This window comes from Sander vitreus, chromosome 7 (genome assembly GCF_031162955.1).
Source record: "Sander vitreus isolate 19-12246 chromosome 7, sanVit1, whole genome shotgun sequence".
NCBI lineage: Eukaryota > Metazoa > Chordata > Actinopteri > Perciformes > Percidae > Sander > Sander vitreus.
This window is the reverse complement of record NC_135861.1, coordinates 3,726,867-3,751,557: the sequence shown is the minus strand read 5'-3', so window position 1 is coordinate 3,751,557 and position 24,691 is coordinate 3,726,867. Positions and strand designations below refer to the sequence as shown.

Below are 24,691 nucleotides of genomic sequence, written 5' to 3'. Positions count from 1 at the left end.
GTAGTGTTAGGAATGAAACCCCCCCACCCCCCCAATTTGAAGTGTTAAATGGTAACGTTTTTGAAAAAAACAAACAACAAGTCGACGTGTTAACAGTGGTGCAATGTCGCAAGTAATGTTTTAAAGTGAGCAGGTGCGGGCTGTGTGTAGCCAGCATGCCGTATCTGGGCAGCGAGGACGCGGTGAGGGAGCTGAGGAGAGCTCTGTCCAACCCCAACGTCCAGTCTGACCAGCTGCGCTACAGGAACACCATCCTCAAAGTCATCAGGTAACCTAGGTTACAGTCAGGCTGGCCTTCCTCGGCCTGTCCATCAGGCACAGTGCTTAAATCTGTATGACCAGATTCATCTATAGACCTTTTTCAAGGCAGACATGTTGACATGTCATAGTAGGAAAAGCACAGGTGTATTCAAAACCATTAATGATGGCTGCATTCCACTTAGGAGAGGCCCTGGTATTGTGCATGCTGACTCACTGAAATAGCTCACTGGGACACTTGATGGAATTGAGCCATCGTTAAAGGTCCTATGACATGCTGCTTTTTGGATGCTTTTATATAGGCCTTAGTGGTCCCCTAATACTGTATCTGAAGTCTCTTTTATATAGGCCTTAGTGGTCCCCTAATACTGTATCTGAAGTCTCTTTTATATAGGCCTTAGTGGTCCCCTAATACTGTATCTGAAGTCTCTTTTATATAGGCCTTAGTGGTCCCCTAATACTGTATCTGAAGTCTCTTTTATATAGGCCTTAGTGGTCCCCTAATACTGTATCTGAAGTCTCTTTTATATAGGCCTTAGTGGTCCCCTAATACTGTATCTGAAGTCTCTTATATAGACCTTAGTGGTCCCCTAATACTGTATCTGAAGTCTCTTTTATATAGACCTTAGTGGTCCCCTAATACTGTATCTGAAGTCTCTTTTATATAGACCTTAGTGGTCCCCCTAATACTGTATCTGAAGTATCTTATATAGACCTTAGTGGTCCCCCTAATACTGTATCTGAAGTCTCTTTTATATAGGCCTTAGTGGTCCCCTAATACTGTATCTGAAGTCTCTTTTTATATAGACCTTAGTGGTCCCCTAATACTGTATCTGAAGTCTCTTTTATATAGGCCTTAGTGGTCCCCTAATACTGTATCTGAAGTCTCTTTTATATAGGCCTTAGTGGTCCCCTAATACTGTATCTGAAGTCTCTTTTATATAGGCCTTAGTGGTCCCCTAATACTGTATCCGAAGTCTCTTTCCCGAAATTCAGCCTTGGTGCAGAATTACAGCCACTAGAGCCAGTCCCACAATGAGCTTTCCTTAGGATGTGCCATTTCTGTGTCTGTAGCTTTAAATGCTATTGAGGAGGAGAGGGGGGGGGGCAAGGTGGAGGGTGGGGGTGTGGCTTTTACCAACTGCCACTTTGCTCGTTTGTAAGCCATGATGTCTCTCTCTTTCTCATGGGCGGGCCAAATTCTCTGGGCGGCCAAAGCAGAGAAAGGGGAGGTAACCTTTCCCCTTATGACATCATAAAGGGAAGATTCCAGATCGGCCCATCTGAGCTTTCATTTTCTCAAAGGCAGAGCAGGATACCCAGGGCTCGGTTTACACCTATCACCATTTCTAGACACTGGGGGACCATAGGCAGGCTAGGGGAACTCATATTAATGTTAAAAAACCTCATAAAGTGACATTTTCTGCGCTTCTCCTACTATGACAAGTCAAAATGTCTCTTAACCCCAACCCTAGACCAGTGGTGGAATGTAACTAAGTACATGTACTTAAGTACTGTACTTTAGTACATCTTTGCGGTAATTGTACTTTACTTGAGTCTTTTCTTTTCATGCCACTTTCTACTTCTACTCCGCTACATTTCAGAGAGAAATATTCTACTTTTTACTCCACTACATTCATCTGACAGCTTTAGTTACTTAGTTACACACAAAACACATGTAGTTTATACAATACTTTGTTTTATTATAAATGAAACTACCCTACAATATACAGGCCTACAAGTCCAGTTGACATGATTAGCCGTTAATCACTTAGTTGATTGACAGAACTGTTTGGATCTTTTCCTGTTTCTAAAATGTGAGGATTTTTCTGCATTGAAACTACTTAACTTAATACTTTAAGTTAAGTAGTTTTCCTGATGATACTTACATACTTTTACTTAAGTAACATTTTGAATGCAGGACTTTTACTTGTAACAGAGTTGGTTAAAAACGTGCTTCGGAACACACCAAAGCGACGAGATGCAATACGTCTCCATAACAGCAGGCGGCGCTAATCTGTATTGTCGCGCAAAAAATGAAAACGGGCAGCTGATTGGACGAACGCGTCACGTGGGTCTGGCTTCTCCTGAATTTCAAAACCGACCTTAATAGCGGCTTCGTTCGGAATACGATCTCATACTTTACGAAAATAGTTCACCAAAATGTGTTTCTGAAACATTTTAAGCGAGAAATAGGCCGTGCAGTTGCTGAATCTGTCTTCATTTCAGATCGACAAAGGTCAGTTTAAAAAGATCTTCGTCAGATTTTGAAGTCACACTCATCCCGCTCGTCATTTCCGGGTTAGCGCTCCACCAATCAGATTGGTCATTGAGTCCGACTGCCCACTGGCCGATTCAACATGTCAAATCGGCCAAAATGAAGGCCGACGGCCCCTCCCACTGACGACGGCGCGGAACACACCGAACAGACTAGAGTCACTGACCTCGCCAGACTGTCCGACGGCCGATAATCGGGTTGGTGTGTCAGCGCCTTAACGCACATCCTGGACTTTATACTTGTACATTTCACAAACTACATATCCTGAACTTTTGCACCTTCCTCAACATCTGTGCACATCCTGCACTAAACCACACAGCCTTCTTATATTATATTGTACATATTTGTTTATGTCATTGTTTCTTTTACACTTATTGTGTATTTCAATTCAATTATACTTTATTGTCCCCGTGGGGAAACTTTTCTAGGAGTCCTGCGCTGACAACTTTTAGCTGCTCTTACAATAACAATAAAGATCAATACATAAAAACAATAAGACACCGATTAATAAATAGGACCAATTAAACCGAGTCAATACATAGAGAAGAATGAAAACAACAATAATCCAACAAGTAAGCAAGGTGTGAATTGAATCAGTGAGAGCCACAGGCCACATAAATGGACCACTATGATATTATTGCACAGCCCATCGGCCTTAGGAAGCATTATCGTTTAACATTTTGATTGATGTAGGCACAAATGAGTTTTTAAACCGGTTTAGTCTGCATTTGGGGACTTTGTATCTTCTTCCGGATGGTAAGAGCTCATACCCGGGGGTGGAGGATGGGCGACCCATCGGAGAAAACTCCCTGTGGCTGTCTGTGTACAGACTGCTCGTAGGTTGGCTGAAGGAAGAGGGGTTCTCAGTCCTCCCCATCACCTTCATGGCAAACTGTACCAGACAAGCACGTTTAGATTTGAGCTGAGCAGAGAGATTACAAAACCATGCTGATATACACGTTTATGTACTGTATGCACCACCCACCAATATAGACTCTTAGTCTATGTTATATTAGATTAGTCTGCTTCCTCTCCTCTTTTCATAAAGATAATAAGATCTTGACTTCGAGACCACATTTCTCTCTCTCTCTCTCTCTCTCTCTCTCTCTCTCTCTCTCTCTCTCTCTCAGGGCGATGTCTCAGGGTGTGGATGTATCCGGCCTGTTCAGTGAGATGGTCAAAGCATGTGCCACAGTAGACGTAGTCCAGAAGAAGCTGGTCTATGTCTTCCTGTGTTCCTATGCCACTTTAAACCCCGAGCTGTCTCTGCTGGTCATCAACACGCTGAGGAAAGACTGTCAGGATCCGAACCCCATGGTCCGCAGCCTGGCCCTGAGGAACATGACCAACCTCAGGTGAAGTGCTCCACACATCAACCTAGTAGTAGTAGTTTATTCAGTCATCATTAAAAAAACAAAAGAAAACAATAATTGTATACATATCACAATGTAAACTAAAAAAAATGGATACAGTATGGAAGTGATTTTAAATTAGCCCTGAACATTATCTGCATTATTTTATAATAAATGCAGATGTTCTGGGCTAATGTAAAATCCAGAGGCGCAAGTAAGTCACACATGTGCGAGTCTGAAGTCTTAACCTTCAAGTCGCAAGCCAGTCTCAAGTCACTGTGGTGAGAATCAAGAAAGTCAAGTGGAGTCACTGCTATAAATCAAGCAAGTCACAAGTCAAGTCATACAAAAAATCAGCGTCAACGTTGGCTAAAAGACACATTCACGTGACGTTACCTTTGTTTGTGCTGCTTGAAATGACAGATAAAGTTGCATGTTGCGTTTGTCGTGTCTGTAATTTTGGAGTTGCAATCCTTGCACACAGCTATTTTTTTTTTTTTTTTTTTTTTTTTCTCATCGGCATCGACTACAATCTCCTTAAATCCGATTTTCACTGTTTGGGGAATAATCTCTTCCATGACGGCTGCCTCCTACGTTTGCCTCTGCTGGTCTGCCGTGCTCTGGAAGGTTGCCTAGCAACTAGGGGTGTACAAAAAAAATCGAGTCCCAGTAGCTTACAGACATCACACACAACATACACATACATCATAAACAGGATGTTAAAATAACAAACAAATCTACATAATCCATAATGTGGACAATAAAAGATACTAAATAAACTAAATAAAAAATCCATTTGAATGTACTAAGGGATGTATAATATATATATATGTGTGTGTGTGTGTGTGTGTGTGTATATATATATATATATATATATATATATATATATATATATATATACACACATACATGGGAAAAGTAACTACATTTACATACTGTGAATCGTTTTTTTTTAATCGAGAATCGTTTTTGAATCGATGGCGCGTGTAGCACAAAGATGTTCCAAAAACAAAACGTAACTTCTCAACACCTTGAAAAAAGGAATACGGCCTGGCTATTACGCTAATAAAAAGTCAAGTCCTTTTTAAGTCATCTGTCTCAAGTCAAGTCGAGTCATTTCTCAATGTTAGTCAAGCAAGTCTCAAGTCCTTAAATTGGCGACTCGAGTCAAGTCGTGCGACCTGAGTCCCCCACCTCTCACGAGCCGTCTTATCCACCTTGTGGCTGCTGGAATGGTTTTGGTTTTTAACTGTGTGTGTGTGTGTGTGTGTGTGTGTGCGCGCGTACGCAGGTTACCCAGTCTAGTGGAGTATGTGGAGCAGCCTCTGACAGCAGGACTGAAGGACAGAGCAGCTTGTGTACGACGAGTGGCTGTACTCGGCTGGGCCAAACTACACAATCTCCAACCCAACTCTGAGATAGGTATGGTGGATGGAGGACTTTCTTGTTTTTTTGTTTATCTTACCATCGTCATTCTTTCTATGTCATTCAGAAACGCACAGCAACTCTTAAAAAAAACACATGCAGATAGACAAAACACAGGCAAATCAAGAAAACATCTTTTCATTAATTTGACAACACACACGCAGCATTTAGCAAACGCGCTGCAGATACACACAACACAACCAAATACACAAACGAACTGCAAATACACAAACGATGCAAAAAGAAAAGCACACAAACCCCGAAAACGAATGCAATAGAAAAAAACGCTGCATTGATTTTGATCCCGTTTTAAAAATTGAACCAAACCTCCCCACACCTCCACACATGGGCGCCCGCTCCACCAACTGAGCTATCCGGGCGCCCAGTTCAGTTTTTGTTGAAGTGAACATGCCTAAATATGGTTTCAGGCTCTTTGTATATATGCATCCACACCATGTCCACAAAGCCCTTGTCCATGATTGTTCCAGATGCTGCAGTAGTGAACGAGCTGTACACCCTGCTGAGGGACCCAGACCCGGTGGTGATGGTGAACTGCCTCCGAGCTCTGGAGGAGATCCTGAAGGAGGAGGGAGGAGTCGCTATTAATAAACCCATCACCCATCACCTCCTCAAACGGTTAGAGCATCAGAGAACCACGTCACAGAATGGAATCTGTTTAAACAACAAAGTCTATTTAAGTTGAGTTATTTGTCTGGACAGCGTTGAATTTGAGAGAAAGGATGCATCCTCCGGATGTCCCTCATTTTCGGCCGGATGTCCAGCACCTTCAGCTTTCTTTGTGTTGGCATTATTCTAAACTCCGGTGGATTCCTGAGGACTATGGTTAACTGCTCCTCAGATCTCTGCAGGGTAAATCCAGACAACTAGCTAGACTATCTGTCCAATCTGAGTTTTCTGTTGCACGACTAAAACAACTTTTTAAACGTACACATGTTCCACCAAAACAAGTTCCTTCCCGATGCTATTTTGCAGAGGCGCCGTTATTGCATCCGGAGCTTAGTGCCGCCCAAGACGATTGTGATTGGTTTAAAGAAATGCCAATAAACCAGAGCACCTTGATGTGTGGACTAGCCAGACCCTCCTCCGCAGCGCTGTGGAGGAAGGTCTGGCAATGCGAGACTAACACAGACCCACATTTCTGCCAAATTGCAGGAGCTATGATCTTGTACCTTTTGTGATTTGTTAGGCTTGCTATTTTATGTGTGTGTGTGTGTGTGTGTGTGTGTGTGTGTGTGTGTGTGTCTCTCTCTCTTCACAGGTTGAAGGAGTCTGATGTTTGGGGTCAGTGTGAGGTTCTGAGGATCCTCCAGCGCTACCGGCCTCAGTCAGAGGACGAGCTGTTTGACATCCTGTCGCTGCTGGATGCCTCCCTGGTCAGCCCCCACCCCCCGGTCATGGCGGCTACCCTCAGCCTCTTCCTCAGCCTCTGCTCCGGCCTGCCTGCTGTCAATCTGGCGGCACTGGAGCGAGTGCGCGCGCCCCTGCTGGCCGCCTGCGGCAGCGTATCCAGGGAGATGAGGTTCACCGCCCTCTGCCACATACAGGTCGGTGTGAATGATTCAGGTTAGGAGATAGAGGGTGTGAAATAAAAGCCAGGGTTCAACAATAAGGGTTGCCCGATGGATTTGAATGTGCTGTTGGCCAATCAAGAATTGAGTTGGTACTTGAAGTTTTTTTGTTTTTTTTTTGGGGCATTTCTGCCTTTATTAAGCTTTTATAAGCTGAGATATGAAAGGGGAGAGAGAGAGGGAAGACATGCAGGAAAACCGTCACAGGTCGGACTCGAACCCTGGACCTTGTGCGTCGAGGAATAAACCTCTGCATATGTGCGCCCGCTCTACCAACTGAGTTAACCGGCCACGTGCTTGACGCTTTTGACGGGGTTTTTTTATGACATTTCTTTTTACACTTTAGACGCTTTTAATGTTTTTGTCTTTTTTATATATATATATATATATATCATCCATCCATCTTCATCCGCTTATCCGGGGTCGGGTCGCGGGGGTAGCAGCTCCAGCATGTGTGTGTATGTGTATATATATATATATCTTGCTCTTTTCAATATCTTGCTATATTTCAATCTTTTCTTTTTCTGGGCGAAGAAGGAGACTCCTGTTCCTGAAATTTGGATTTTGAATACGTGTGGTCCTCCATGTTTCCTTCTTCAAACTTGCCGGGGCCGGGAAGCGACGATACCCATTAGCAGCATTAGCAGCATTAGCAGCACGCGAAAACGCGAAAGGCGGAGCAGTATGTCCTATATGTCCCTTACTGGCTAACATATTTCAAGATGGCGCATGAATATGGAGCGTCTGTCCCAGTTCATGCGAATGCAAATGTAAAATTTCAAGCCAAAAGGAATACTTGGAATTGATAGCGGTGGTAAATATTCATGAAAAAGGACACGTTTGTGAACGGGCAACACAGATTTTGATAATGAACAACTAAACACGTTACACACTGGACCTTTTAAATACAGGTTAAAACAGGAAATACAGGGGAAACAATGTAAATGTGTTTTGTTGAATGTAGTTTTAACAGCTAGCACCTAGGCGCCGTCCTGTTTTTCTCTCCCCCTGACCTGCCAGAACGGAATAGGAAATCAACAAATGTCATCTCGTGACTCCCTGAAATAATCTTGCGACGCCCACAGCGTTAGAGTACTAGTTACTGCCAAAAGTAACGGCGTTACTGGAACGTCCCTGAAAGACAACATAAATGAAAGATTACATAAAATAGTTTAAGGCTGCTTTAGAAAATATAAGTCTGAGCAGATCTTTGTAGATCCTCAGGAAGACTTTTCCAGCGACTAACTTCATATTAGTCTGTCTGAAAGCCTAACATAAGTATGATTGGGCATCGAGAACCGATTCCTACTTGGAATCGTTTCAAAAATTATAGTAGAATAGTTTCTTTATTGGAATTGTTTGGACTCGTTTAGAATCGGAATCGAGAATCGATAAGAACTGGAATCGAAAGGAAGAATCGGAATTGGAATCAGAATTGTTAAAATCCAAACGATGCCCAACCCTAAACATAAGCATCTCTTATTGGTTCCAGCCCTGGTACACTTGTAGCCGGAAACAATTACTGTAAATTGTATCAATTATTATTATTTATCATGATTGCTCTTTTTAATTTTTTGACAACAGTAAAACCTTATTTTGGAAAATGATATATGAATCAAGTTTATTTGTATTAGTTGTGGGGGTTAAATGTGTGTGTGTGTGTGTGTGTGTGTGTGTGTGTGTGTGTGTGTGTGTGTGTGTGTGTGTGTGTGTGAGTGTGAGAGAGGGCTGCACAATATATCAGTTTTTTTTTTTTTCTTTTTGGTCATCGCACTTCACCTGCCACAGTAAACACATTGCTTAAGGCTGCGACACATCGCCAAAGACACTCAGAGAGTTGTCGTCTTAGTTAAAAGAAAACATCGCTGCATTTTATATTCAGATACTACAATATCTGTTTATTTATCGCAAGTAAAATCGTTATCGCGATATTCAACGTTATTGCATATTGTCCTCATATCGTGTAACCCAAGTATGAGATATATGCTAACACAGATTGTTTTTTTATTTTTTATAAGGCCCAATGCAAATTCTCAACATACTTTATTTGCATGAGGAAGCCTATTCATTTGTGTGTGTGTGTGTGTGTGTGTGTGTGTGTGTGTGTGTGTGTGATGGATGTGTGAATACATTTTGAGAAATGAGATGGTGTCTTTGTTTTTCTCTAGTTGCTGTTGCGTTCTCTCCCTGGCCTGATGGGGGCGCACTACAAACGCTTCTTCTGTGGCTATGCTGAGCCGGCCTACATCAAGCAAAGGAAGATGCAGGTGATTGTCCTGTTTGACTGAATGTTGCTTTTCTACACTCAAGTTCTTTTTGTCTTCTAAAATAGCTTATGTGTGTTTTTTTCTACTTTCACCACAGCTGCACAAGCTACAGTTTGCTGATTTTGTAAATTTGTAAAAAAAAAAAAAGTTACGTTGTGTTGACAGAACTACAGTTGAAACAAATGCTGCTCCCTTGTTTACCAGACTGTACATAACCACATCCTCATTTAAAATGCAACAAAAAGGCTTTAAACAGAGGGAAGCTAGATTGATATTGGCAGACAGAATGTAGCTTACAGTTGACGTTTTCCTAACTGGAACTGCAGTGCAATTCTAAATGGCTGGTATACCCCCTTTAACATGCAATGATATCCACACAGATTCTACCCTGTACTGCCAGAAGCTACTTTAATAATAGTGAAGCCAGTACTGTTGTGTTTGCAGGTGCTGGTGGAGCTGGTGAATGATGAGAATGTAGCAATGCTACTGGATGAGCTGAAAGGATACTGCACTGATGTCAACGCTGACACTGCCCAGGCTGCAATCTCAGCTATAGGTAAGCACACACACACACACACACACACACACAGTCATAATGTCATGGGTCAGTGTCTTGTTTGCCAGACAAACACTTCCAGGCGGTCACTTTTTTTATATCCTGGTTATGTTCTAGCTCACAGTAACACACCCTTATACTCCCAAACATCTGCTGTAATATCATGTTTTGTACACACTAATAGGATGACTCATTTTTATCCTCCCCTGTGTTTAACACCAGTAAAACTCAGGCAGATTATGAGTCAGACTACATGTTTCTACGGCAATATGACCTGTCTCTGTTCCCTCCAAATGGTGCTTGTCGATTCATAACTATAACTAGAGGATGACAAGGAAAACAGTCAGCTCACTCAGATGTGACACAGTCTGGTATTTTCCATTGCAAATGAGTAGTCAGTAGCTCGAACAATGACGTCATAAATCATGTGCCGTAAATAAAAACTCTTCGGATCTACACGATTCACGTGGATGACATTTTCCCATTCAAAACGGCGATTTTTTTGCCCGAAAAGCGACTAGTTTGCAGTTATGTACCTCATGCCTCTTGCCGGCTCGCAAACCCAAACAAGTGTGTCTGTTGTTTTGTTTCCGGCCTAGCAAACGTTGTACTTTTTTTTTCACATGCTGTTGCAACAACTAGTAACGTTAGAAAAACTACAACACCACACCGGATCTAGCTAGACCGGAAACAAAACAACAGACACACTTGTTTGGGCTTGTGAGCCGTTAATAACGCGTTTTTTATTATTATCTCTCCATTGACCTCGTTCATATTTTTTTTAAAAGACAGGTCCCATTGGCCGGAAGTAGAAGGTCGTGACTTTGGCGCTCTATTGACTCATGGTCATAGCGCCACCTACTGAAAACAGGAAGTCAGCCTTAAGTGACAAACATCATCTGATTCACATGGAATTTACATGGTGTGGTCTACACATGATGAACAGCAACATGACATATAATTAGTGTGTGTTCTCTAGTGCCACATAGTGGAAACAGGAAGTGTTACCGTCAAGCGGCTTCCTGCTATTGCCCCCGACGACGTGCTGGGAGGGCCCGTTCATCGCCGCTTGCAGCTTTAAAGAAATTAAATTTTTAAGCCCTTATCACTTTCTATGTCTTACTCATGTGTGTGTTCTCCTGTGTGGGTTGGGTGCAGGTCGTATTGGACGGAGCTACAGCGACCAATGTCTGGAGATCCTTACTGGGCTGCTCGGGCTCAAACAGGAACACATCACTTCTGGTAAAACTTGTTTCCCTGAACAAACACTTTGCATACGTGTACTTAAGCCATTGTGTAGCTGCATTTGTTTTGACAGGCTGTCAGTTGGCACCTGTTTTTCCACATTCTTTCTCCACAACAACCATCCCTCTCACTCTCTGTCTCCCCCCCCCCCTCCTCCACTACACTCAGCGGTGGTGCAGACGATGCGTGACCTGGTCTGGGTGTGTCCTCAGTGTAGCGACACTGTGTGTTTGGCTCTCGAGGGCTGCGAGGAGACACTGCAGGATAGCCAGGTCAGACCAAAGCCTCTGCACCGTCCACATGCTGCTTGGATGTAGAAATGTTACCATGTCTTTAAAATAGTCACATTCTTTACTTAAGTGAAAGTAGTACTACCCCTAAGATGTAAAAAAAATACTCCTTTCAGGGTTCATACGTTTTGAAAAAAACCTGGAAAAGTTATGGAATTTGAAAAATGCAAATTCCAGGCCTGGAAAGGTTTTGGAAACACAAAAAGACCCAGAAAGTTTTGGAAAAGCCATGGATTTTTTATTTTTAACACAGCATTATAATATGTGATTAATAAATGTATTTCACGTCGTCTTAACCTCAACGTTCTATTCGGGGCGCGATATTACGACTCCCACTATGAACAACATACATTGTCATTCATTTTATTGTTAAACCTCTAAGAGGAAACTTTAACACAGATTTTTATTCTTATTGTATAATGTCGACTGACATTTTCAGGAAAACATAGTCATGGAAATTTGCCAAAAAGTCATGGAAAAATTATTGGTTAAAATGCGCATGAACCCTGTCCTTTACAATTAAAATTCTGGATCTAAATCTGAATTAGAATCCACTTTGATGACGTAAGTGTGAACACATACAGGGAATTTGATTCTGGCTTTTTGTCGCTCTCAAAGTAGACACACAGAAAAAGACATATACGGCTAAAAACAAGGACAACAAGGTAAACTTAAACATTTTGATACTATGTACAGACATACATTTTTATATAAAAAAAGTGAATATACACATAAATACACACACATGGAAACAAACTGCTCTATAAGGATTGTAAACACTAAGACAATAGGGCACTGAGAAAGTGCAAATGGTGCCTGAATACATTCCTCCAATCAAAATACTACTTGGTAACTACACTGCATGTTTATTTCCCCCACTACAAACCTTCTTGTGGCTCTTCTAAATCAAAAATTGTACTTACTGCAAGTAGAGTTGTTCTGATGCCGAGGCCAGTATCGAAAAGACTCCGATGCTGTCTAAAAAGTTGCTATCGGTATCGGCGAGTCTATACACCGATCCGATGATTTAACCCCTGAAAAAAACTTTAAAGTGCGTTATTTATGTTCTATTTCGATTATGAGTGACTTTCAAACAAGATAATAAAAGAATGTTCAATGGCAGGGGTTTCAAGGTCAGAGAACCGGAACGATTGGCAATACCCAAAATAACATTTCATCAACTAACTTATAACTTTTAAGTAGCATACATTCAAGTCGTGTACTCTGTTTTTCTGGTCAACTTTTGTACCATTACCGCTACCAGAACCTGGAATTCAGCCTACTTTCTCTCTGTAATAACAAAAAACGAATTTCGGTAGTAAAAAAAAAGTCCAAACCTATTAGTCCTATTTACATATTGTTATTTATTTAGAACATTTTACACACCAGACAAAATAAAACCCCTCCCTACCTCCCAAACCCGTCTCTACAACCTCAGCCTGTCAGTCTGTCACCGAGCATAGAGAACTGTTTCTCAGAGGAAGTGCAACCGCGACGTTGAGTGACCGCTTTCGGCTCGCCATTTGCCTATTGCAGTAAACGTTGTCTTTGTGGAGTTGGCGCGTTCCTGCCTTCCTTTGGTATCATTTTAGCATTTCTTACTCAGTATGAATATAAATATATACAACTCAATATTTAGAAATAAGTACTGAGTTGCGTATATGAGTAGATTGTGAGAGGGTGCTCACTACACATCCTCTTTTCGCCTCGTAGTGTGAAAACAAAGTACTGAAAATGCAGGTTTCAGCCAACCGCAGCACTGTGTTGTGTTTAAGCTGCAAAATGTCACTGAAAGAGACTGCAAGTGGCACAGGGCTTCTAACACGCTGTAATGAGCAGATTGTGAGAGGGAACGCTCATTCCTTTTTTAGTTTAGTTTTGGTTTATTTCGATCACATAGAGACACATCACATGCATAACATAAATGGTAAAAAAACAAAGTGTCACCTTAATTCATACAGTGTCATCTTAACTTGTTTCTAATCAATACTGACCGAAAAAGGTGTGCTTATTACACTTACCCTTTTTACATTCTATTTGATTCATATTTAGTTCTTAGGTCCCTCAGAATCTTATCTTATTAAATGTAGTGGTATTAATTTCTGTATGTTATATACAAATAACATATTAACACACATTATGTGCAGAACATATGAAACAAAATAAACAAAACAAAATATATTGCCATTCATATACACATTGCCATTACACATTTTTTAGCATCTTTTTTTAATATATTTATATTTATTATATATATTTATATATATTATGTTTTCGCATTTTGCTGATATACATCTCTCTGGAACTATCCTATTTTTTGACTTTATACATTATTTGCATTGTTTTGCAAGTCTCTAAATTTAAGTGTGTGTGAGTTTTTAAATAATCCGTTTGTTGGTTCATGATATTCTGCTCTGTTAATGAGTCTCATTGCTCTCTTTTGTAATGTAAAAATAGGGTTAGTAATTGTTTTGTACGTGTTTCCCTGATCTAAACCAGAGTGGTTGTTTGTTGTTGGACTTCTGTGCTAGTCATGGATTGTCTATAACGAACACCATGTTCGAACATAGGGATGCTCATAAGTGTACTTGGTACCAGAGCACCCTAGGCCAAAGGTCAATGATCGATTTTATAATCGTTTCATCTGATCTGAGGCCATATGTTTTGGACACTCGGGTGAAGAAAGGGGCGGAGCTGTCAACCGATCACCATCTGGTGGTGAGTTGGGTCAGGGGGTGGGGGAAGACTCTGGACAGACCTGGTAAGCCCAAACGGGTAGTGCGGGTAAATTGGGAACGTCTGGAGGAGGCCCCTGTCCGACAGACTTTCAACTCACACCTCCGGCGGAGCTTTTCGTGCATCCCTGTGGAGGCTGGGGGCATTGAACCCGAGTGGACAATGTTCAAAGTTTCCATTGCTGAAGCTGCGGTGAGGAGCTGTGGTCTTAGGGTCTTAGGTGCCTCAAGGGGCGGTAACCCACGAACACCGTGGTGGACACCGGTGGTCAGGGAAGCCGTCCGACTGAAGAAGGAGTCTTTCCGGGATATGTTATCCCAGACGACTCCGGAAGCAGTTGCAAGGTACCGAAGGGCCCGAAGGGCTGCAGCCTCTGCCGTGAAAGAGGAGAGAGAGAAAAAGTTCGGAGAAGACATGGAGAAGGACTTTCGGTCGGCACCAAGGTACTTCTGGAAAACCGTTCGCCACCTCAGGAGGGGGAAGCGGGGAACCATCCAAGCTGTGTACAGTAAGGATGGGACGCTGTTGACCTCAACTGAGGAGGTAATAGGGCGGTGGAAGGAGCACTTTGAGGAACTCCTAAATCCGACTAATACGCCCTCTATGGTAGAGGCAGAGCTGGAGGATGAGGGGGGATTGGCATCAATTTCCCTGGTGGAGGTTGCTGAGGTAGTTAAACAACTCCACAGTGGCAAAGCCCCAGGAATTGATGAGATCCGTCCCAGAAATGCTTAAAGCGCAAGGATCCTGGAGGGAGCCTGGGAGTATGCCCAACTAGTCTACATGTGTTTTGTGGATCTGGAGAAGGCGTATGACCGGGTGCCCCGGGAGATACTGTGGGAGGTGCTGCGGGAGTACGGGGTGAGGGGGTCCCTTCTCAGGGCCGTCCAATCTCTGTACGACCAAAGCGAGAGCTGTGTCAGGGTTCTCGGCAGTAAGTCGGACTCGTTTCAGGTGAGAGTTGGCCTCCGCCAGGGCTGCGCTTTGTCACCAATCCTGTTTGTAGTATTTATGGACCGGATATCGAGGCGTAGTCGGGGTGGAGAGGGGTTGCAGTTCGGTGGGCTGGGGATCTCATCACTGCTTTTTTGCAGATGATGTGGTCCTGATGGCATCATCGGCCTGTGACCTTCAGCACTCACTGGATCGGGTTCGCAGCCGAGTGTGAAGCGGCTGGGATGAGGATCAGCACCTCTAAATCGGAGGCCATGGTTCTCAGCAGGAAACCGATGGAGTGCCTTCTCCAGGTAGGGAATGAGTCCTTACCCCAAGTGAAGGAGTTCAAGTACCTTGGGGTCTTGTTCGCGAGTGAGGGACAATGGAGCGGGAGATTGGTCGGAGAATCGGCACAGCAGGTGCGGTATTACATTCAATTTATCGCACCGTTAGATGAAAAAGAGAGCTGAGCCAGAAGGCAAAGCTCTCAATCTACCGGTCAGTTTTTTGTTCCTACCCTCACCTATGGTCATGAAGGCTGGGTCATGACCGAAAGAACAAGATCCAGGGTACAAGCGGCCGAAATGGGTTTCCTCAGGAGGGTAGCTGGCGTCTCCCTTAGAGATAGGGTGAGAAGCTCAGTTATCCGTGAGGAGCTCGGAGTAGAGCCGCTGCTCCTTTGCGTCGAAAGGAGCCAGTTGAGGTGGTTCGGGCATCTGGTAAGGATGCCCCTTGGGCGCCTCCCTAGGGAGGTGTTCCAGGCACGTCCAGCTGGGAGGAGGCCTCGGGGGAGACCCAGGACTAGGTGGAGGGATTATATCTCTAACCTGGCCTGGGAACGCCTCGGGATCCCCCAGTCGGAGCTGGTTAATGTGGCCCGGGAAAGGGAAGTTTGGGGTCCCCTGCTGGAGCTGCTACCCCCGCGACCCGACCCCGGATAAGCGGATGAAGATAGATGGATGGTGTTTTCCCATATTTCCACACATTACGTAATGTATAGCAATATTAAGGAACAGTACAATATATGTAATTATGTAATATGAATTTGAATTCAGCACATCTTTTGTTTGGCATTAGAAGCCTTGCAGACTTGCAGTCTCTTTCAGTGGCATTTTGCAGGTTAACCACAACACAGTGCTGCTGGTTGGTTGAAAGCTTCACTTCAGTAATTTTTATTTTTTTTATCACGCTAAGGGTAGAAAGTGGAGGTGTAACGACCGTTCTCTCACAATCTGCATTTTGCAGGTAATACCCCAACACAGTGCTGCTGTTGTTTGCACTTGAACTTCAGTATTCACGCTTGAGGTGGAGAGAGGCTCTCTAACTTCTTTCTAAAGCTCGCTGCCCCATCTCCACAAACATGATGCGTAAGACTACAGGCCACTATGTAAAATAGTTAAGAAAATCAGCAACACAGCAGAGGCGGAAGAAGTTTTCAGATCTTTTACTAAAGTTAAAGCAATATCACAATGTATACTAAAGCGTGATTTATGCTTCTGCGTAAAATCTACACTGTGTCTCCACGTACCGTATGTATAGGTATGTGGAGACACGGACCCTACGCCATTGCCTAAAGTGCACCTCTCGAAACATTTAACTACTATATATATATATATATATATATATATATATATATATATATATATATTTATATAAAAAATGTAACCACAAGTCGGCGACACACATCACTCGGCCATGGCTTGGTAGTGTTGCATTTCCCCCGACTCATTTCCTGGTCCTTCTTCTCCATAAACAACATGAAATCAAGGAGAGGGTTAACTTTTCCTGCTCCAGATTTCCCACCGTGATCAGAAAGAACAGAGGAGACACTTTGTTTCTCTCACTATGACTCTAGAGTGGGTACTCGCTCCCAAGCTAATCACCGTCACTCTCAGAGTAACACCAAACATCTCAGTGGATGTCCTGGGCCTTTTATATACGTAGTCTCAATCCTCTGCTCATTCTCATTATCCTCCATTAGGGCAGGCAAGCCTTGCTGTGGTTGCTGGCCGTTTATGGGGAGCGAATCTCCAGTGCCCCCTACACGTTGGAGGTGTTCATTGACGGAGTGAGGAGCGAGGCCTCTCTGGGCGTCAAGATGGAGCTGCTGACGACCACCATGAGGCTGTTTTTGTGCCGGCCTGCTGAGACACAAGACATGCTTGGAAGACTGCTGCACTACTGCATAGGTGTGTGTGTGTGCGTGCGTGCGTGCGTGCGTTTGGCGTGTATGTGAAAGAGGAAAAAGAGATGACATTGTTAACACTCTTGTGTTTTCCAGAGGAGGAGACGGACATGTGCGTGCGTGACCAGGCGCTTCTCTACTACCGCCTGTTGCATTGTGGGATAGAAGAGACACGAAAGGTCCTCCAGGGTCGGAGGTCAGACCCTTCCCTTGGTGTTCTGATTGGCCGCCCCGCGGAGCCCATCAGCCAGTGGGCATGCAGCTTTAACACTCTGGAGCCTCTGAGGCAGGGCAGCGTGGAGACCGAGTCAGCCAGCAGAGGAAGCCCTGAACATGTGACCTTTGACCCCAAGCCTAACACTGACCTCTCAGACACACTGGACTGTAGCCAAACTGAGACGGTTCTTTCAGGTTAGTGAAGACATTAAAATCTTTCTGTAGATTATTTTAAACCGAGGCAAGCCCTGCACCTTCACTACAGGTACAGATTTCAGGTACTTGTACTTTACTTGAGGCTTTCTTTATCATGCCACTTTCTACTTCTACTCTGCTACATTTCAGAGAGAAGTACACTACGTTTTACTCCACTACATTACTCAGACAGCTTTAGTTACTTTACAAATTAAGATTTTTGCACACAAAACACATGTAGTTTATAAAATACAATGTTTTATTATAAAATACCCAACAATATACAAGCCTACAAGTACGGCTGAAATGATTAGCCGATTAAAACCAGAACTGTTTGGATCGTTTCCAGTTTCTAAATTGTATGTTGTAATGTCGGATTTTTTCCTTCCTTTTACCTTTAATACTTTAAGTACATTTTCCTGATGATACTTGCATCCTTTTACATAAGTAACATTTTCAATGCAGGACTTTTACTTGTATTGATTATTTGTACTGTGTGGTATCAGCACTTTTACTTAAAGGTGCCGTTGGTAGGATTGCAAAGATCCAGGACTTAGCCAAAAAATGTGAACATCAACAACTTCTCAGTCCCTCCCCCCTTTCCGCTAAAGCCCAAAACGGTCTTCTAAGCCCCTCCCATCACAAGAGAGAATGAATGCGTGTGCATGAGCAGTGATTGACACGCAGTTACACACCCCCTGGCCCTGATTGGTGCATCTGAACAGGGAGTGGTGGATTTTTGCAAATCACACTACAGGCTGTAGGTGGTGCCAGAGGAGCCCGATTTTATTTAAAAAAAATAATAATTTTTTTATTATCTGCTTCATGTAGTTCTACTTGAACATAGGGTCAGTTTCAGCAAATATGACAGAAAGTTAGTTTTATAAGTCGTACCTACTGCACCTTTTAAGTAAAGGATCTGAATACTTCTTCCACCACTGCCGAGGCCTCCTCCCAGCTGGACGTGACTGGAACAGGGTGCATCCTTACCAGATGCCCGAACCACATCAGCTGGCTTCTTTCGACGCAAAGGCGCAGCGGCTCTACTCCGAGTTCCTCGCGGATGACTGAGCTTCGCCCTGTCTCTAAGGGTGACGCCAGCTACCCTCCTGAAGAAACCCATTTCAGCCGCTTGCACCCCCGAGCCTCGTTCTTTCGTGCATGACTAAACACATTATACACGCACATATAAGTATTTTTTCTAACATGTAAACACATTATAGTGTGTTTACATTTATTTTTACATTCATTATAGTGTGTATAGTGTTAGAAAATACTCGTTGAAAACATGTGAAAAAGACTGTAAACTGTGTAGTACTGAACTGTGGAGTTAGACAGATGTGTGTCCGGGATCTTTTGGGCGGTCATCAAATTATGGTTCAATGACACACTGGAGTCATCTTGAGCGCAACCCCTCCCCCGTACTAAATCAAAACTAGTAGTTATTAGTAATGTTAGAGCGCATAGCGTCAGTGTCGTTGGTTCACCCCCCTCTGTGAGCGCAAACCACTCTGGGGCTCAGCCAACCACAGCTGTAAAATCTGCACTACTTCCGTCCTCCAGTGATCCCTCTGTGAGAGGATGTTATGGATATTATTATTTTTTTTAAAGATTATTTTTTGGGGGCATTTCCGCCTTTAATTATGACAGGACAGCTAGGTGAGAAAGGGGAGAGAGGAGGGGGGGAAGACATGCAGGAAATCGTCACAGGTCGGACTCGAACCCTGGAGCTCTGCGTCGAGGCATAAACCTCCACGTATATGTGCGCCTGCTCTACCCACTGAGCCAACCTGGCCACGTTGTGGATAATTTTTTACAAAAATACAATTACAGATAAACCAAAAGTAAGAATTGATTGTAACACCCTTACTAAAGATTTTCTGTTTCCTGGTCTGTTTTTTCTAGCTTTTTTCATCCAGCATGTCACTAAGCCACATTATCCTTTGTGACAAAATGTGTCATGTTTGGGCACTCAGGAAAGGGGCACGTGCAGAACTCAGTGCACGTCAGCCTAACCGAAAGGCGCTAGCATGTCCTGCAGTCACTGCAGTATAGGTGTGTGATGTTTCTGAGCACTTGTGGAGCAGCTGGTTTCTGGAACAATTTGGCCACAAGAATGATGCAAACATCCCTTTGCTAGATAAGCAAAACAAGTACATCTGTGCATCTATTTGCATTTGAAGATAGGACATAGAATGTGACTGGTCAAGTTGTTTTGCATATAAAGCCTGCTTTACAAAAAGCAGAGCAGGGGGAACAGGAGGAGCAGGCTGTTCAGGTATCTCATCGAAATGCTCAGGATTTAAATCTGTGTATTTTTTTTATATTTTTGGGGCATTTTTTGGCCTTTATTTGACAGGACAGCACAGGAAAGGGGAGGGAGAGGGGGAATGACGTGCAGCAAAGGGCTGCAGGTCAGAATCGAGCCCACGGCCACTGTGGTAAGGATTGAGCCTTTGTACATGGGGCGCACGCTCAACCAGGTGAACTACACGATGCCCCTAAAATCTGTGTTTTTGAACTACACTAGGTATGGGGTGCCGTTTGTAAAGCGGCTCACGCTGAAAATAACAGCAACATTTTGTCACATTTAGCTTCAAACAATGTTTAAAAAACTGGTATGAATTTTTGAGGGTCACTTTTTTGCACTTTTAAAACAATATTAAACAACTTAGAGATATTTTAAATAGTTAAATCCAAATATTAAATGTTACACCTAAATGTTAAATGTTAAATCTAAATGCTAAATCTAATTGTTAAATCTAAATGTTAAATATAAATGTTGAATCTAAATTTAAATGTTAAATATAAATGTTAAATCTAAATGTTAAATCTAAATGTTTCGGGTGGAACTAAATATTTAACCAATATGCACATTCAAAATGCATCTCGAAACATTTAGAGTTAACATTTAGATTCAACATTTAGATTTAGATTTAACATTTAGATTTAAAGGGGTGATAGAATGATTATATAGGGTATTTCACACTGTTCCTTAAGGTCTCCTAATAGGGTATGTAACATTGGTTGGGCTGAAAATTGCCCGAATGCTATTTTATTAGGCCCTTAACTACCCTGTGAATATGGCTCTATTTGGAACAAGAGCTTTTCTTCCAAATATGGTCTGCTCATGAATATTTAGATGAGCTGCACGCTGATTGGTTTGAGCGAACCCCATAGAAACACATTGGAGACGAGACAGCAGGTCTCATATTTCAGACACTGCAAAAGGTATACATTGTTTGTCGGGCTATTTCGTTATTAAATTCACTTCTGAGACTTTTTTAAGCGAGAAATCAACTATATAAAGCTCAAATATGGGCCGTTTTACGACAATTGATGGCTAATTGCAGATTTGGTAAGACGTGTCGGACTTTAGCTAGGAGCTCCACACAGTCTGACGAGAAAGCGGCAACCTCCATACTCGGTGAAAGTCACCGTTTCCCTGGGTACTGGACTACTGGAATACTCGGGGCTTCGCGGAGCTCCGTGGAGCTGGCTGGCATAACTAGAGTAGCTATATTTACAGTTTGAATTTCGTCACGCCACTTATATAACACCTACCCCAAGGTCTTATAAAGCTAAAAGTGGTGTCTGATTTGAATTTAATGAATTTTTGTGAACATTAGGGGTTTCGTTAGCTGCGACTGTCCCTTCAATCCTATGTGTACAGATTGCGGCTAGTTAGCATCATTTTCAGCGTAATTCGAGTATATTTACAGTTTGAATTTCGTCACGCCACTTATATAACATCCACCCCAAGGTCTTATAAAGCTAACAATGGTGTCCGATTTCAATTTAATGCATTTTTGTGAATTTCAGAGGAATTCTACAAGGAGGCTAGCTAGCTCTCATTGATAGAGCTCCATCCAGCCGCAGGCTCTATCAATGAGACTCGCGGACAAGAGGCGTTTATTTCCCCAATCATTTGTTTCCATAACTCAATACACACATCCATTATAAGATTAACTGGAACCTGTGGTAAGAGATTGCTGACGTAACAAGCTTGCTGACGTAACAAGCTTGCTGACCGCGCTCTCACTCACACACACCGGCCATTTAGCAGGAAGAGGGGAGCTGCAAGCCCTGGAGCTCTGTCAGGGCAGCGGCGTTTGGTAGTCCATTAACCCAAAAAACAGTGACTTTGTGCGGGTATGGAGTGCCGCAGACTGCCAGCCGTGACGGAGCTCCATCTACCTCACAGCATGCCGGGGGCTGTGAAGGAAGGCAGGCCGGGCGGCGAGGCAGCAACACAGGCAGCACCGGCCGCTGAACTCCGACACACAGTCGGACAAAATTTGCAATTAGCCATCAATTGTCGTAAAACGGCCAATATTTGACCTCTACATAGTTGATTTCTCGCATAAAAAAGTCTCAGAAGTGAATTTAGTGGTAAAATAGCAGATGAACAATGTATACAATTTCTGAGATCTGCGTGACTTATTCAGAAGACTAAGCTGACCTCAGGTCAGTGACTAGAGCCAAATGAGGAGGAGCCGCCGAGTTGACGTCAACTAGGCAGCTCGTTGAGATTCGCCCGTTTTCAGAGGCAGTTTCAAATTGTGAGATTTTCAGAGGAAAGAGGTGTCAATGGGATTTTGAGGTTCTATATATGTCCTAGTTAACCACTAAACTGTCATTATTCAACTATGAGAGGGTAAAATCGGTTTTGCATTCAATCACCCCTTTAACATTTAGATTTAACATTTAGATTTATATTTAGATTTAACATTTAGATTTAGATTTAATATTTAACATTTAGGTGTAACATTTAATATTTGGATTTAACTATTTAAAATATCTCTAAGTTGACAAATATTGTTGTAAATGTGCAAAAAAGTGACCCTCAAAAATTCATACTAGTTTTTTAAACATTGTTTGAAACTAAATGTGACAAAATGTTGCTGTTGTTTTCAGCGTGAGCCGCTTTACAAACGGCACCCCATACACTAGGAGCACGGCTCTGGGGGTGGCACTGTTGATCGGCCGGTTGCAGTAGGGAAGAAAAACTGATCTTTTACTAAATTCCAAGTACCAAACCCACAGTGTGGTAATCCTCTGTTACAAGTTAAAGTCCTGCATTCAAAACTGTACTTAAATGTACAAAAGTATGAGCATCAAACATATTGGTGTATCAAAAGTAAAAGCAATCATTTTGCAGAATGTATATATATATTGACATTCTGTTTTTTCACACATGTATATGAACCTCCTGCCCACTGTCACACCAAATGTAGGATCAATCAATCAGAGCTTGCATCCCCCATCATACACATTATTATTATTATTATTATTATTATTATTATTATTATTATAAATTGTAGGAACTGACAGGGTTACATTGCACAGTTGTGGTATTTTGGTCCACTTGGACTGAGAGTGTTTTTCCCCAAGGCTAATGTCCGTTTCTGGGAATGCAGTGCCATTTATAACCACAAATCTAAATCTCTTCCTCTGGCACTCCTTCTAACTCCCTACCCCCCCCCCCACACCCCTTCAACCATATCTTTCCCTCTGTCCACCATTTGGCTCCCTGCTGCCGCATTCTTATCCCCTCTTTCTTTTTTCTCCTTCTTTCCTTTCCTCCCTCCCTGCGTATTCCCGTTCCTCCTCTCTTCTTCCTTCCTTGTCTTCTCCAGGCTCAGACAGCGGGGGTACAGACTCCTCTGCTGATGTCTTGGCTTCGAGCGTTGCCGCCCCCCTCAGTTTGTCCCTGTCGCCGACTCTCAGCCCAGAGGAGTTTGAGCGCCTTTGGCTGCAGCGACAGCCTTTGCATGCAGAGCAAGGTGATTAAATGGAAGGGGATTATCTCCTGCCAAAATCTTCCCCCTCTGTTAATGCCAGTCTATACTTCTACTTGATTATGTCTGACTTGAAATCCGTTTCTCGGACTTTGCTCCTTGTTTTGTTGCGGCTAGGTGCTGACAAACTGGAAGAAAAGGAGGATCATATGTGCTTGGAAGAACGCATCCAATGCCCTGTGATACCTCACTGTTCACCACAAAGCCTTCAGGCTGCGATGCAGCTGGTCAACATCCAGACACTGGCCTTCACGCCACCGCAGACGCTTCCCTGGAGAGTCTACCTGTACACACACACCCAGCATGCACACTCTGGCGACACACCCCGCAACACGCTCATAGTCGGGGAGCTGCTGTACACTGGAGAGGCCAATCAGAGGGTAGGAGTAGTAAACAAAGGCATGGATGATGGAGACGTGGTGGAGGGCAGGGAAGAGGAGCAGGTGAAACAGGGAGAGGAAGCCACAGCTGATGGGCTGAGCGGGAGTGAGTCTGTAAGAAAATATGGAGAGAAGATAATAAAAGTGACTCTTAAGCAGCAACCAAGTGATTACAAAGCTCTCAAGGGGTTTCTCTCCATCCTTACGACTGTACTGCACACATTGTCCTCAGAGAGGAATTAAATATGTATTACACACACACACACACACACACACACACACACACACACACACACATCAATGTGCTTTCTTTAAGAAGATGCCCTAACCATAACTGTAAAATAGCCCCTAGAATGGCAAAAATGCCCTCCCTTTGCAAAGGCTTCTCACTATGAATTATCAGGTTTAAGTTGGACTTCAGGACTTCAAAACCACTTTCGCTTTTCACCTTGCACATTTTAAGTATCGGCTGAAATAAATGATGCAAGAGTGGATTCTTTACTGGAGTAAAACATGATTTATCAAGACCACATTCAGCTGGTTAACTTCAGCCGAGGGCCATTAATCTCTTCAGTTTGCTGTTTTCTCACAGTCCTAGTAAGTGGATAAAAGAATAGTTTGGGTTAGGTAAGCATTTGGCCTGATGGGGTCACTCACTGAAGCAAAGTCAACTTCTCTTGTTTCCTCTTGGGACTGAGGTAAAATAATGTTTACAGACAAACATGCCCTGATGGAAGTAACCACCTTACACATTCACAGGCTGTAGAGCTGAACGGGCTCTGGCTGAAACTTATTGTGGATTTTATTTTTTACAACAGTGAGCTATTGTCAGAGGCTCCCAGATGTCTAGCCTTACCCTACAGGTTTTTGTGTAGAGGCTGTCATGATGATAGCAGGCTGAAGGTAAATGCAAATACAAACGCATGAACTGACTTAAAATAATAAAACATTTGGATTCCTCCTGCATTGTTGTGAGTGTTTG

General features: G+C 43.0%; 1 protein-coding gene across 1 annotated transcript; it reads left to right on the top strand.

Annotated features, from left to right (window-relative positions):
- ap4b1 (adaptor related protein complex 4 subunit beta 1) lies at positions 1-24,673 on the top strand. Its single transcript, XM_078254228.1, has 13 exons — positions 1-268; positions 3,667-3,891; positions 5,180-5,310; positions 5,802-5,949; positions 6,593-6,878; positions 9,071-9,169; positions 9,614-9,725; positions 10,884-10,967; positions 11,139-11,242; positions 16,914-17,121; positions 17,214-17,528; positions 23,168-23,314; positions 23,447-24,673. Exons 1-13 carry the CDS (start codon positions 156-158, stop codon positions 23,950-23,952), a joined length of 2,478 nt encoding a protein of 825 aa, XP_078110354.1. The 5' UTR covers positions 1-155; the 3' UTR covers positions 23,953-24,673.
- Positions 24,674-24,691: the final 18 nt, after the last annotated feature.